Source organism: Coccinella septempunctata, chromosome 4 (assembly GCF_907165205.1).
Source record: "Coccinella septempunctata chromosome 4, icCocSept1.1, whole genome shotgun sequence".
Classification (NCBI taxonomy): domain Eukaryota; kingdom Metazoa; phylum Arthropoda; class Insecta; order Coleoptera; family Coccinellidae; genus Coccinella; species Coccinella septempunctata.
In genome coordinates this window covers 31,300,475-31,315,304 of record NC_058192.1, presented here as the reverse complement: position 1 = coordinate 31,315,304, position 14,830 = coordinate 31,300,475, and the positions used below count along the sequence as shown (strand labels likewise).

The window sequence follows — 14,830 nt, the reverse complement described above, 5'->3', positions numbered from 1 at the left end:
TATATTGTGTCAGGTTATTAAGTGTCTACACACAGGCTTCGCCTTTAGTAGGTCTTTCAGGTTTATTTTTCAGATATTAATATTGTGACAACTTTGTAGATTTCATTATTATTACAAATATGAGAGACTTTGAAGATCACTTTGATTCCAGATATTCAGAATATATCTCGAAAACTTTTCAACTGATAGATAATCTGAATACTGTTACCGCACCCTCTTCAAACACCTTCACAAACGAAAACGGCTGTTCTAGTTTTAGTATAAGTAAATATGAAGTGGTCATGGAAATTGTCAAAATTTCCCCATTCTCCGAGTAGGTATCTTTTTGAATATCCGGAATTAAAGTTACCTTTAAAATCTCTCATGACCTGACAAGATAGAAGTATAAAGTTCATTATCATATTATCAATCAAAATGACCTGTCAACTTGATCGAACTAGTTTGTAAGTTTGAGTGGTTGGAAGAATAATTGGAGACAAGACGTATATTATAACGTGCGTTCAAAAAAATTCGTCGTCAAGTAGGCTATGAAATTTTGAAGGCTGATGTTCGGTGGCTGAACGTATATCTTTCCTTGAATTACTTCATCTTCCCAAAATGACATTAACCTATATATCGTAATTTTGTACGGAAAGGCACTTTTTAGAATCAGTTACCTGTGAATTTCACCCAACATTCGAAAAGCATTTCTTTCATTGAGTAAGATGACAAGAATCCAAACAATCTGAGGCGGTTAGAAAAATTCTTCGTAAAAATTTTAACCGTCCACTATTTTCATACGTGAGAGATATGAATCTTGAATTGATCGTGGTATTATGTTTTTTTTTGTAAGAAGGTTCTAGCTACTTTAGTCTTATGAATAAATCACAGTAAGAATCTCAATAATATGTTTATTAATTCTCTATAAATATGGAATTGATTCAGTCATTACTGAGAATCCATGACAAAACTGAAAGAACTGAATTACATGAAAATAGCTATTGGACAATTCATTAAAATTCAATTCAGCTATAAAAAGGCATGATGCTTTCTCCTTCATAACGTTTTGTTATTAAAGTTCCACAAAAGAAAGTAGGTTCACATTTTGCCTTTGACTGATGCATACTGAACTCCAATTTTTCTTGGATGCTACAAGGTTAGGTAATCACAACTTTTTCAGTTTCCTGATAACATGTGAATCTTAATGGAAACAAATGGATATCTTCTTTTTAAAATCGGGTGGCATATGCCAACGAATACTCCAGCCACTCGAGATAAAACCTGAACAGAGGTTTGTCGAGCTTCTGTCATCATGTTTTCATTATTGCTAAACTCTGGAGTTTTCTCCTTTGGTCGACTACTTCCTTTTTTGTTTGAACATACCTGTTTTTTCAACATATTGCAAAACAGTACGTCGGAAAAATTCATACTTAATATAATATTAATATAATATAATAATCTACTGCAACATAGGCTTCTATGAAGTCGCCGGAACAGAATATTTCCATTCTTCTTCGATTTTCTTCCCAATTTTGAAGTAGGATTCAATAGTAAAAGCCTAACACACGTCCGTAAAATCCATCTTTATAATTTGCTGATAATTTTAATTCAACAACAACCCAAAATGCTAAAATGACAGTTCACCTGGAAAATAGTATAGCACGAGCTAAGAATTACGTTTAGACACGAAATATCGACGTTCAAAATTCCATAGCCTACTTGACGAATTTTTTTGAACGCACGTTATATTCCGAACCAGAAAAGACTATGGTACTGGGTTATGTGAAAATAACATAGGGTTTATATTCTAGCGGCAATAAGCTAGCTGAAAATAATTATTCAATCCAAAGGACTACAACACGTCAATTCTGAGAAGATGGAGATTATGAAAATGAGATTTGTTTCAAATACCAGTCACAAGTGAACAAAAAAATCAACTTTTTTACCTCAGAACTTACGTTGTTTTGAGTGCCTACAGATGCGGTAGCAGCCTTTGGACTAGTGGCCGTATTGGATGTCATAGTACTTGTCTCTTGAGACTGTTGCCTCATTTGCTTATTTTGACTTCCTTCCTTGTGCGCTCCCTTTGAACCTGCTGAAGAAATGAGATCTTTCATATAAATATTATGCACATTTTTTCCTGAAGTAAATATGTGTCCAGTCCCTGATCATTCCATTAGACTCACTTGAAAAATGACATTTTTTTTCGAATTAGAGCGTGCAAAAGAAGTTGATGGTAAGGTTCTATGGTATGCGAATGTTGTAATGTTTGCAGTTTTTTCGGAGAGAAATTCATTCACTGTTCCATTATACAGCCGGATATTTTCGTAAAAATGTCAGAAAAATGATATTATGCTGTTAATTTTCCATTTCAATTTTCCTGCAGAAACTGGTTGCTGGTTCTTGGTGAATCTGGTTTCGAAACACAGGGAACAAAAAATGAAAGAATTAGAATCAAATTTGAATAGTCAAACTGATCTGTATCTGTTACTACAATACAATAATTTGTATTGAAAGGGTTTTCACTCCCAGTGTCTGAAACACAATCATTTATAAAATTAAAATAATCGATTCGCTCCTGCATAGGTTATTGCATCAATTTTCAGGAGTGAATTAAATGGAAAAAATTGTAGAAAGAAAATGAACGAAAAATGGAACTAATTTTTGAAACTTGGAAACGTTTCGTAATCTATATCAGACTCCTTCATCAGACGAATTCTTAAATTTCTGCAGAAGCAAATCACTTTCGTGTGCGTCGACACGGCTATTTCCACTCCCTCCAGATAGAAAAAGCAGCGATCCCAGGTTTGATGAAATTATTTCTGATGTCCAGCAATCAGTTCATTTCATATATCATCTTGAATTTCACTAAGCCTCACTAACTCTCAATTACAAAAATATCAAAAATTTTAATATACTTCAATGTTACTCCAGTACACGAGCCAAAGCTAATCTAGTACCAATATTACTTATGAGACTAATTTTAGTTAGCAGGGACTATTTTTTAAAAGTTTTACGTTTTCAGATAAAAATTCAAAATTTCTTTCACGAATTTTGATTGATAATAATATTATTATTATGCATGGCGATTATTATTATTAATAATCGCCATGCAACAGAAAGGATGCACCAAAGACAGCCGAGGGTGCAAAGAACAGCTAATAATTGATTCAGTTATCTGCAATCAAGCGTTCTCCAAGCGGAGGAATCTTTACGCTGCGTACATAGACTACAAAAAAGCATTCGATTCTATACCCCACGAATGGCTCTTGACGATCTTGAAGATTTACAAGGTGGATCCCAATATTGTTAAATTCCTGAAAAACGCCATGTCAACCTGGCGTACTAGTCTTCAAATGAAAGCAGCAGATTGCTCCATTACAACAGGACCTATTCCAATAAGACGCGGAATTTTCCAAGGAGACTCGCTGAGCCCACTGTGGATCTGCATATCCCTGAATACCTTGTCTCATAGATTGAATTCTACGGACTACGGATTTTCCATCAAGAGCGGCAGTAGAATTATGATGAAACTGAATCATCTACTTTACATGGATCTACCAAAAAACAAATGCAACAGATGCTGAAAATGGTGGAAGGATTTTCGGAAGACATCAAAATGAAGTTTGGATTAGAGAAATGTCGACTGCTGAACATAACGAGAGGGAAAATAGAAGATGGTACATTCCAACTCAAGGAAGGTGCAGAAATTGAAGCATTGAAGGAAGGAGACACATACAAGTATCTAGGCATAAAACAGGCAAGAAAAATCAATCAGACCCAGATGAAGAAAGAATTAACGGAGGAGTTCACCCGAAGATTCAGAAGGATAATGAGAACTGGTCTTAACAGCAAGAATCTCATAAAAGCGATTAACACCTACGCTTGCTCGGCGCTGAGCTATTCATTCGGTATCATCTCTTGGACGACCACCGATTTAGCAGCCTTACAGAGAAAAATAAGGACGATGCTGACTAAACACAATAAACATCACCCCAAAAGCTCAATAGAACGGACAGAGCTGCCACGACATTTTGGGGGTAGAGGAATTGTTGATTTGTCCAACCGTATGTCCCAGGAAATTGAAGGACTTCGAAAATATTTCCTGAGCAAGGATGCTTCGTCAGAACTCCATCGAGTAGTTTGTGTTGCTGATAGTTCTACACCCTTAAAACTACAACAGGATCACTTGAAAACCGTCGAACACTCTGCAGAAACTAAAATGCAGAAACTGATTGGCAAACCTTTGCATGGAAGGCACCAGAACGAGGTCAACCATGATTACGTCGACATATCTGCGTCGAACTACTGGTTGACTTCCGGAAGGTTGTTTCCTGAAACAGAGGGCTTCATGCTTGCCATCCAGGATCAGGTGATTCCAACAAGAAAAGGGGTAACTGAAGCCGGTTGCTCCGAGTCCTCATCGTTAGTCAACTCAACTGAGTTATTGGAACGTGTAAGGCGAGCTAATAATCTCATTGTTCGAAATGTTCCTGAGTCTACGGATCTTGCGGCTGATAAGGCTACAGTTCTTGATATTATTTCAAAAATAAAGGACTGTTCAGCTGGAGATGTCATAGCGACCAGAAGACTTGGAAGGTTGCGACAGGGTGCTCACAGACCGATCAAGGTAGAGTTTTCGAACTCGGCTGTACCTACTTATATTCTGCGTCATAAACGGATTCTTACCAGCTTTGATAACTATAGAAAGGTTTCTATAGATGATGATAAGACGCCGCTTCAGGTTAAGCAGCTGCAGGATCTTCGTAGGGAACTTGAAGCAAGACGAGCCTCTGGTGAAGCCGACCTAACTATAAAATACAAAAAAGGAATTCCTAGAATAGTTGAGATACCGACCGCAAAAAACTGAAATCTAACATGATAATCTGGCCACTTATTTATACGAATCTTGCCTCACTGAATTCCAAATTCGATGATTTATCTCTCCTTGTTTGTGATCGTGAACCTGTCTTTGTTTTTCTTGCTGAGACCTGGCTTCAACCCAGAATATCTGACCAGCAGTTTGCGTTAACGGGTTATACAATGTATCGCTGCGACAGTGTAACAACTCCTGGCCATGCTGGTGTTTGTGTTTATGTTCGTGATGATGTAGTTAATTCGTACTGTATTTCTCATTACTCAATACCTACCCCTGGTATCGATAACCTGTTTTTCGATGTGAGGTCGGATGAGTTGGAGCTGTCTTTGGACTGTATATATCGTCCTAGAAGTTGTGCTCACGACCAAGATCTATTTAATCATTTAGAACATCTATCAAATTCAAGAAAGAACTTGCTGATAGTTGGCGATTTTAACTTTGGAGATATTCGTGTCTGGCCTATGAGTCAGCTCCCATCAAATGGTTCCCCTTCCTTTCCTTTTGCTGAGATGTTACAGAGGTCCAGTCTGACTCAGGTCGTGGATCAGCCCACTCGGTTCAGAATAAATCAGCAGCCAACGACACCGGATCTCCTCCTCACCAATGACGTGAATCTTATCTCTGATATTGAGTATCTTCCCCCGCTGGGAAGGTCAGATCATGTGGTGTTGAACACAAGCATTCAGGTACTATCGTCCAAGCGCCCAAGAACTGTGAGCAAGGTGATAAAATCGGTCGATTACGAGGGGATGAATGCTTCGCTTTCTGCTATCAACTGGAACTCGTTGCTCGATGTACCTGATGTTGAGGTAGCCTGGAATCGATTTTCTGAGACACTGACGCAGATTCTTCAAGCTAACACCCGAGTAAGAATAGTTAAACAGAGTCCTACTAAGCCATGGATCACTAGTAGTTTGTATAATGACATCCGCACAAAGAAGAGTCTCTGGCAGAGATTCCGTAGGAGTCGTTCGACACAGGACTTTTTGCGCCATAGAAAATTCTCCGAGTACCTCTCAGCCGCACTTAAATAAGCCAGAAAGACCTATGAACAGAATCTGATCAAGCCGGAAAATAGAGCGAAGTTTTTCAAATATATGCGATCTAACGGCCGTTTTCAATAACCTATCTATCCATCAAAACGGTGGATAGATAGATACTAGGGATAGACAAATCTGTCATTCTGTGCTTGTTTACGTTTCAATATTCTATCTGCAGATAGCGATTCTTACTGGCCGCAGCGATCTATCCCTTCCTCTGAAATGAGATCAGATTGACAACCAGAGATAGGAACTTTCATTATATATGCGCCTATCTGCGTTTCAAAGAAATTTGAAGTAAACCATCGATTGTAAAAATTATCTCCGGTAGTTCAGTTTTTTGATCTGTCGAGTTCGAGCAGTAAGGGGTAGAGATAAGCGTTGGAAATTGTTATCAGGGTGCATTTCAGTGCTTTTTTCTTAACAATTGAATTGTAATTAACTTTAAAAAATGGATTATTTGAGTAGCGACGATAGCGACATGGAATTATTAGAAATGATTGATGATGAAGAAAGTGAATCGGAAGAGACCCAAAAAGTTTATAAAGCACGAGTTGATTACATGATTATTTTGAATGATTACGAGTTCACATGTAGAATTCAACTGAGCAAAGTTGCTGTGAGTGAATTATTGGATTTAATTAATCCATATTTGAGGGCGCAATGTGGGAAAATTGAAACCGAGGAGTTGAAGGATTCGGTCAATCTTCTCCAAATCTCCTCTTTCAATTTATTGTTAGTAGCATTAATAGCTCTGCTGGTAATAACCCCATCAGCTGCTACAAATTGTACCAAACGCATGGCCTCTTCTTTAGTCATTGGTTTTGATTTAGGCTGAAAAAATCATTGCCTTCAGAACTTGAAATTAATGAAAAATGAATATCGATAACAACGGCGCTTTTATTTGAAGGTACTTACGGTTGAGGAATTCATTTTCAAATATTGCGTGGTTGAGAATCTCGATCAACAATTATTGTGATGTATTTATTGCCGTATGCACCTTTCATTGAACGACGTTTAAGCATAGAATCTCTATGGGAAAAAAAGACATTGGAATTAAGCTCGTTCAATGAAACGATGCATACGGGTATGTAGTCATACACACACGATTAACCTTCTATACATAATATTCAAATATTTACACTTTCTAACACACCCCAATATCTCAAACGCTAGAAATGAATTAATTATGTGAGGTCTTATATTAGTGTTCTGTGGTGTGAGCTGAATGGATTCCTATCTATCCTTGCCTTGAGATAGATAACGTCAAACCATAATTGTGAAATGCAAACCATAGATAGATAACTACAAGGATAGATAGGCAGACAAACTGTATATAGCGATCTATCCCTTATCTTGGATAGGTTATTGAAAACGGCCGTTAGTTAAACAGCAAAGTCTCGATCCCTGTAGTCGCTGATGAACACGGTACCATGGCAAGTAATGAGTGTGAGTCGGCTGGGATTTTTGCCAGCTCCTTTTCCTCCTCCTTCACGGTGGAACCAGATGGTCCATTGCCTGTTATCAAAGTTCCCAGAAACACCGAATCCTTGGAGAGTATCATAGTTAGCGACTCCATGGTGGAGGAACTTCTTCTTGGATTGGACGTTTCATCTGCACCAGGTCCTGATGGATTTTCGCCAGCTCTGCTCAAAGCGTGTGCATCTTCCCTTAGTGGACCACTGAGCTCGATTATGAATCGTGTGCTGTCTTCAGGTTCTGTACCTTCAGCATGGCGTCAATCGACGATAACACCTATATTCAAGAAGGGTGATAAATTTAAGGCTGAAAACTATAGACCCATAAGTCTCACCTCTGTCGTGGTGAAGGTTCTCGAGAGAATAGTCAGGACAGGTTCTTCAGTTCGCATTGCAGGGATCCATTATTCCACCGCAGCAGCATGGATTCGTTCCAGGAAGATCAATTATAACCAATCTTCTGACATGCCTGAATGACTGGACTAAGTCGTTGGATGACGGGATTCCGTTGGATGTTCTGTATCTTGATTTTGCAAGAGCATTTGACCGAGTGCCAAAGAGGAGACTACTTCATAAATTGGAACACTTTGGTATTCGAGGAACTCTACTCAGATTCATCAGTTCATTTTTGTCGGATCGTACCTTTTCGGTTAGGGTTGGTAACATGACATCCCCTTTGAGGCCAGTGCTGAGCGGTGTACCGCAGGGATCGGTTCTTGGTCCCCTCTTGTTCATTTTATATGTGTCCGATCTACCACAGTTATTGCGCTCCCCCTCCGCTTCTTACGCAGATGACATAAAATTGTACAACAGGTCGGACTGTCATCGGACCCTTCAGAGTGATCTGGATTTGCTGGTGGGGTGGTGTTCCGACTGGTTGCTCCCTCTGAATATATCCAAGTGTCGTGTTTTATATCAGAGCAACAATAATCCGAGACGACCCTACTTTATTGATGGTTGTGCCTTAGATGGATGTTTGAGCCAAGTCGATTTGGGAGTCGTTGTGAACACTGACCTTTCCTGGAGTCCACACATTTTACATATTTGTAATAAAGCAAAACAACGACTTTACATGATCCAGCAGTGTTTCAAGGGTTGCCATCCAGATACCGTCGCCGCACTTTATAAGATTTACATCCGCCCAATTTTAGAGTTTGCTGGCCCGGTCTGGCATCCATGGCTTCGGCGAGATGCTCAGATGCTCGAATCTTTGCAGCGGCGTGTCACACGGTTGCCATATGGAGTACAAAGACCTACCTACGGAGATCGTCTGAATATAATGTGTCTTGATACATTCGCGGATCGAAAGATCCGTGGGGACATGATTGTGGCGTTCAGAGCATTAAAAGGATTTTTCGGCTGTGATCTGTCGCATCTCTTTGTGCTGAACACCAACCATCTCAGAGGACATGACATGAAGCTAGCGCGGGAAAGATTCCATACGAGAGCCCGTCAGCATTTCCTGAGCAATCGGGTGTTCGCTTGTTGGAATCAACTTACACCTCATGTTGTTGGAGCTCCGACGGTTAATGTTTTCAAGAATCGATTCGACATCTGGAGGACTAGTGTTATTTAAGATATTTCAGCACATATTGGGGATTTTTCTGTTTTTTCTTTTTTTTTTTCCTTGTAATTGGATGAATATTGCCTGTTTTCATTATGTTTCTTTTTCAAGAGTTCTATAGTATTTTATACTCAACTCTGTATCTTTTATAATAATATCTTTAGTAGAATGATGTTTGATACTGTCTCATGATTTTTTCTTCGATGAATTCCATGACTAACTGGGCTATAGGGCTTGATAGTGGGTTACCCATGGCCACTCCTTTAGTCTGTTTATAGAAGTTGTTTTTATATTGGAAATAGCTGTTGTTCATGATGAATTGGATTGTTTCGATAAATTTCTCTTTGGGTATTTTTGTGTGTTGTGATATTATCTCCCACTTACTTTCAATTGCCTGTATTGCCAAGTCAATGGGGATGTTGGTGTAGAGTGACTTTACATCTAGTGAGTACAAGCGCTGGTTATTTTGTATTTTAATATCTTTTAGTGATTTTTTTAGATGTAAGGAGTTTTTAATGTAATATTTGTTGGTGTTTGTTGCTTTTGAAAGGGTGTTAGCGATAAATTTCGATATTTTGTACAATGGTGACTGTATGAATGAAACTATCGGCCTCAGTGGTATATTTTCCTTGTGAACTTTTGGCAATCCATAAATTTTTGGAATTTTACTATTGTGGGTAATCATGGTTTTTTCCTCTTGTGCTGTGATAAAGTTCTCCTGTAGCCATTCTTTGATTATTCTGTTGTTTTCTTTTTCCATTGTAACTGTCATATCTTTTTTAGTATTTTTGTAAGTTGTTGTATCATCTAAAAGTTGCAGCATTTTTTCATCATACTCATGTTTGGATATTATCACTATTTTGTTGCCCTTGTCTGCTTTGATGACTTGAAGATCATTGTTGTCTTTCAGGAATGTTTTTGTTTTTATAAAATTCGATTTAATGCAATTTGTTTTCTGTTTTCTACTTTTTAATTGTTTTTTGTGTGTATTGAGGGCATGTGTGATGTTTGTTCAGATATTGTCTTGATCTTCTTTCGGCAATTCTTCAATTGAACATTCTATTTGGGTGATTATATCGAACGTTGGAATTTCATATTGTCTATCTATTTCCATGGCATATTTTGGGCCCAAGTTGAGTGTTTTTGTCACGAATTCAGGTAATGTGATCTGCGTTAAGTTAACTATTCTTGTTGAGTCTTTATTAACTTCTTTATTATCTTTCTGAGATTTTGTTATTTTCTCGATTTTTTTGTCATGAATGGATTTGTGATGGTTAGTTTTATACTTTATTGCTTGGTTCACATTGTGTTCTAGGGTCTCTCTTAGATTCCTTCCTTTGAGATTTTCGAATTCGTTGAGTATTTTCATGATTTCTTCTTCTAATCTGTTTATAGTTTTGGTTGTGTCAGTAATTAAAAGGTTTATTGTCCGGTAAATAAAATTGTTCTTCAGTCTCTCATACTTCTCAGTGAGATATCTGCAGCTGTAGTCAATGTGGTCCGTTTTTAGTTTCAAAAATGTTGGGCATAATTTATTATGTTTGCATTTAATTAAGAATATTCTTCTGGCCTTTGCTTTGGCCATCTTGTCCATTAACTTTCATGTGTTCCTGTCTTCTAGTTTCGTTGTGACGTGAAGATCTTGAAGAATGTTTTCTTCCCCCTGCATTAGTAAACGACAAGTTAGACAAAAAAAATCTCAGTCGTATTTATATGCCCCTACTGAAGCGACCACAAAATTAAAGAAGAATAATAACAATCATAAAGAACACACAGTGACATGAAATTGACAATACGGGCTCAACAACACCTAATCAACCAAAATGACAATAAGTGAGATGTTTGCATGAAACTTTTATTTTATTTAATTAATATACATAATTTTTAGATGTTTTAAGTCCATTATGATGTGTTTTACACTGAAGAAGGCGGATGCGCCGAAACGTTTGTACGAATAAATTATTTCACGTTTTTCAGCTATAACCTAGACACCCAACAAATAAAGTCAAACACGTTGATATATAAATAACTAGGTAAAAATGAATTCATATGTATCATTCATTCATTAGGTTGGGTATCTAGGTTAGGATTACTTTTGTATTGTTCATTTATTTTGTATAAACGTTTCGGCGTATGCCTTCTTCAGTATACATTACATCTAAAAACAACAAAAATTAATATAATAGAGAGAGAGAGAGAGAGAGAGAACTGTTTTTTATTGACTGAATATCAGACAAGAGCCATCGACCTTCGGTCCTTCAGCTCAGTACAATTAATAATAATAATAGTATTCATTTTACATAAAAAAACAATAAAGTAATTAATATTATAAAGATATAAATATGTAATGTAATGTGATACGATGTTTAGGTTATGTGCTGTAAGTTTCTTCCATCTTTTGGAACAGGCAAGTTGTAGGAAATTTTTTCTTGGATCTGTTGTGGTGGTCAATTTGGTAGAGGTCCATTATGTCTTCCATTTCTCGCAGTTTGTTGAAAAATTTTTTATTCAGCTTGGAGATTCTATCAGAGATAGGTTCGATGTTCGTCATGGAGTACAGTAAATGGTTGGGTGGATTGTACAATTTGTTACATGGGTGTCTTATTCGGCTTATTTTTCTCAGTGCTGTTCTCTCTGCAGTTTCCAAGTTTTTGATAGCTGGTTTTCTACAATTAATAAAAATGGGGTGTGCGTATTCTAAGATTAGTCTACATATTGTTGCGTATATCTTGCTGGCATTCTTCGTGGTTAGGCCTTGGTTCCTTATTACTAACTTGGAGAAGCACTTTGCTCGAAATATGGCTTTCTTCTTCATCAATTTTGTGTGCTGGTTGAAGTTGAGTTTCTGGTCTATGCATATCCCCAAGTATTTAATTGTTTGTTGGGTTGTTTTATGTTCATTGCATACTTTAATTGTTGGGGAGTTTGCTGAGGGCCTATGATTGAATATCACAAACTGCGACTTACGTGGATTGGGTCTTAGCCGCCATTTTCGAAACCAGTCTTCTGTTTTGTCCATGAGATTCTGTAATTTCTTAATGCACTTAGGGAGATTCTTTTCATGTGAAATAAGGATGGTATCATCTGCATATTGTAGGATATATTGCTGAGTGTTCTGGTGTTGTTCTTGTTCTGTTGTGAAAATGTCTGCGCAATATAGGTTATAGAGGAGAGGTGACAGTGGAGAGCCCTGTGGAGTGCCTTGTTTTGCTGTAAATATGGTTGATCTGTGGTTGTTGATCTTGACAAATAGGGTTCGGTTTTCTAAAAAGTTTCTGATAATATTCAATATAAAACGTGGTGTATTCATCAGGTGTAGTTTGTATAGGAGCCCTTTATGCCAGACACTGTCGAACGCTTTATTTATGTCTAGACTTACTGCAGCAGTTTTAAATTTTTTTAGTAATGCATTCTGAGTATTTGATACTAAGATGGTCAGAGGGTGTATTGTTGACTTTTTCGATTGGAATCCGAATTGAGTGTTGGGTATTTTGGTTTCGAGATGATCTATCATTATCTCTTTTATTAGTTTTTCATAAATTTTTCCCAGAACTGGTAAAAGAGTAATTGGCCTGTAGTTTTCGGTCTTGGTATGGTCAGTATTGGCTTTGGCTATGGTGATAATGCATGCTTGTTTCCAGATGTTGGGGAATATTTGGTTTTGAAGATTTTTATTGAATGTTCATGCACTTCCACACTCAGTTCTTTAATTATTCTGTTGTCGTTACCTGGGGCACTGTTTTTTGATTTTTGTATGGTTGAATAATATTTGTCTTTGTCAATCTTCATTCCAGTTTCTGTTCCTGTTTGTATGTCAGCGAAATATGTTTCATACCATTTATTTACTCTATTTTCGTGATCTTTATCGTATATGCTATTTTTATCGTGAGCAAAGGCGTTCTCGTAATGTTTGGCAAATAAATTAGCTTTTTCTTCGTCTTCAGCATATTCTACTCCATTTTCTTCCAAGATTTGTATATCATTATGTGGCTTATATCCTGAAAGTTTTTTTATTTCGTGGTAGAAGGTTCTTCCTTTAGCTTCGTTTATTCGGTTGCAGGCAGTGGTCCATTGATGTTCTCTGTACTGTGCAATCATTTTTTGTATGCATTTGTTGTATTCGTTCAGTTTTCGTTTGTAAGTGGGATCTCCGAGATTGCAGTATTCCCTGTATATCTTTCGCTTGTTCTTGATTGATTTGATTATATAGGGAGGAAGCTCATGCCGGAAAAAATCTTTCGATATAGTAGGTGTGTTATTTCTGATGGATTTGGAAAGGTGTTCATTGAATGCTTCAATATGTTCGATGTTAATTTCCCGATCTTCCATTTTCTTCATAAATTCTTTCATCTCCTTATTCACTCTTCTGATATTGCATTTCTTGAAGTTATAACTGGTGTGTTTGGGTTCTTCTCTTGGTGTAGATGTGATATCCAACTCTATCAGCATTCCTAGGTGATTCGACCCTAAATCTGGCAGCAAGTCGACTTTTTTTATATTGTTCCTTAAATTTGAGGTATGCAGTATTATATCAGGTGTGCTGTCCGGGTTATTCTCCATCAAGAACGTGGGTGGCGTATGCAACTTTGTAAAATGTTTGGTCTGAATGAAATTCGTTATTTGTTTTTTTTTAACCTTGTTCATGTTGAAATCTCCTATGACAATAGCATATTTGTATTGCGAGGCTTTCGTAAGTATTGTTTCTTCTATTTTGGACTTTGGGTGAATGTATACGAGAAAAATATGAAGTTTTTCGTTATTGAATGGAAGTGTAAAGTGGATGGTTTCGTTCTTGGGGTTATTCAAGGCTGGAGGGTTCGCTTTACCCATTCTCAAGCATGGATTGCATTTAACCAGGCTTCCTCCTCGTACGTTAATTTCTTTCACACCATTGAGTTTCAGTATATTCCAGTCCCTATATTTGATTTCTTGGTCGTCTCTGATTTTCGTTTCAACAAACATGGCGCAATGGCTGTTGTTGTTTTCTATGTAATTATTTATCAGGTATTTCTTAGGCATGTAGCTGTTTATATTGTTGTATAGGACTTTTATATTAGAGTTGATTTTGCATGTTGTTTTGGTTGTTGTTCGCTGGTTCTGTGGGTGATGCGGCTTCAGGGTCTTCTATGTCAAACATGAGGATGTATATTCTGTTTCCAGAAAATACTACTGTGGTATCAATATTATACTCGGAAATGAATCTCTTTTTGAGCAGTTCTTCTCTGTTAATATTCTTTGGCTTGTTCAGCTTTCTTACGTAGGTATTTATTATGAAATCGTGTACAGTTATGGAGGAGTGTATTCTTGATTGTTTTTTGCTCAATTCTTCGATATTCCTTGATTTCTTGTTGAGAGGCTTTATATTTGCATTTGGGATGCCTTCGATTGGCTTTTTGGGTGTCGTGAGCATTTCAGGGACCAAGCTTGATGGGATTCGTCTCCGCAAGATGTGAGGAGGCTGGACATAGATGTTTTATGTGGGCCAAGGCATTTGGAACATTGGGGGTTGCTGGAACATTTCTCTGTTGTGTGGTCAAATCTAAAGCAGATGTTGCAAGGGATCGGTGTGGGTTCTGGAGGATTGCTTGGAAATACCGCGTAGTGTCTATTTTTATAGAATAAACCATTGTTTAGGAGATCTTCGAAGGTTTTGGCTTGTCCTGTAATTATTCGGACGTATCCCGTGGGTGTATTGAAGTTTCTGGAAGTTATTCTTTTGCAGTACCTATGATCCATGTTATTCTCCTTCAGAAAGTTGCTTATGTCCTCGTCTCTTATATTCTTTTCCATTCCTGCTATTACAACAGAATATGTATGTTGTGGATCTGTTTTTTCTCTTCTAGGGCCGCGAGCTTTCGTTTCTTTGAATGATAGTATTTTCTTCTGCTGT

At 37.4% G+C, this 14,830-nt stretch overlaps 1 protein-coding gene across 1 annotated transcript in view; it reads right to left on the bottom strand.

Moving 5' to 3' along the window:
- Positions 1-14,830, bottom strand: part of LOC123311362 — a 1,278,848-nt gene that overhangs the window by 1,034,497 nt on the left and 229,521 nt on the right. Inside the window, exon 7 of the mRNA XM_044895271.1 lies at positions 1,938-2,074. Within this exon, the coding sequence (XP_044751206.1) occupies positions 1,938-2,074 (137 nt within the window). The remainder of the gene's footprint in view (positions 1-1,937; positions 2,075-14,830) is intronic.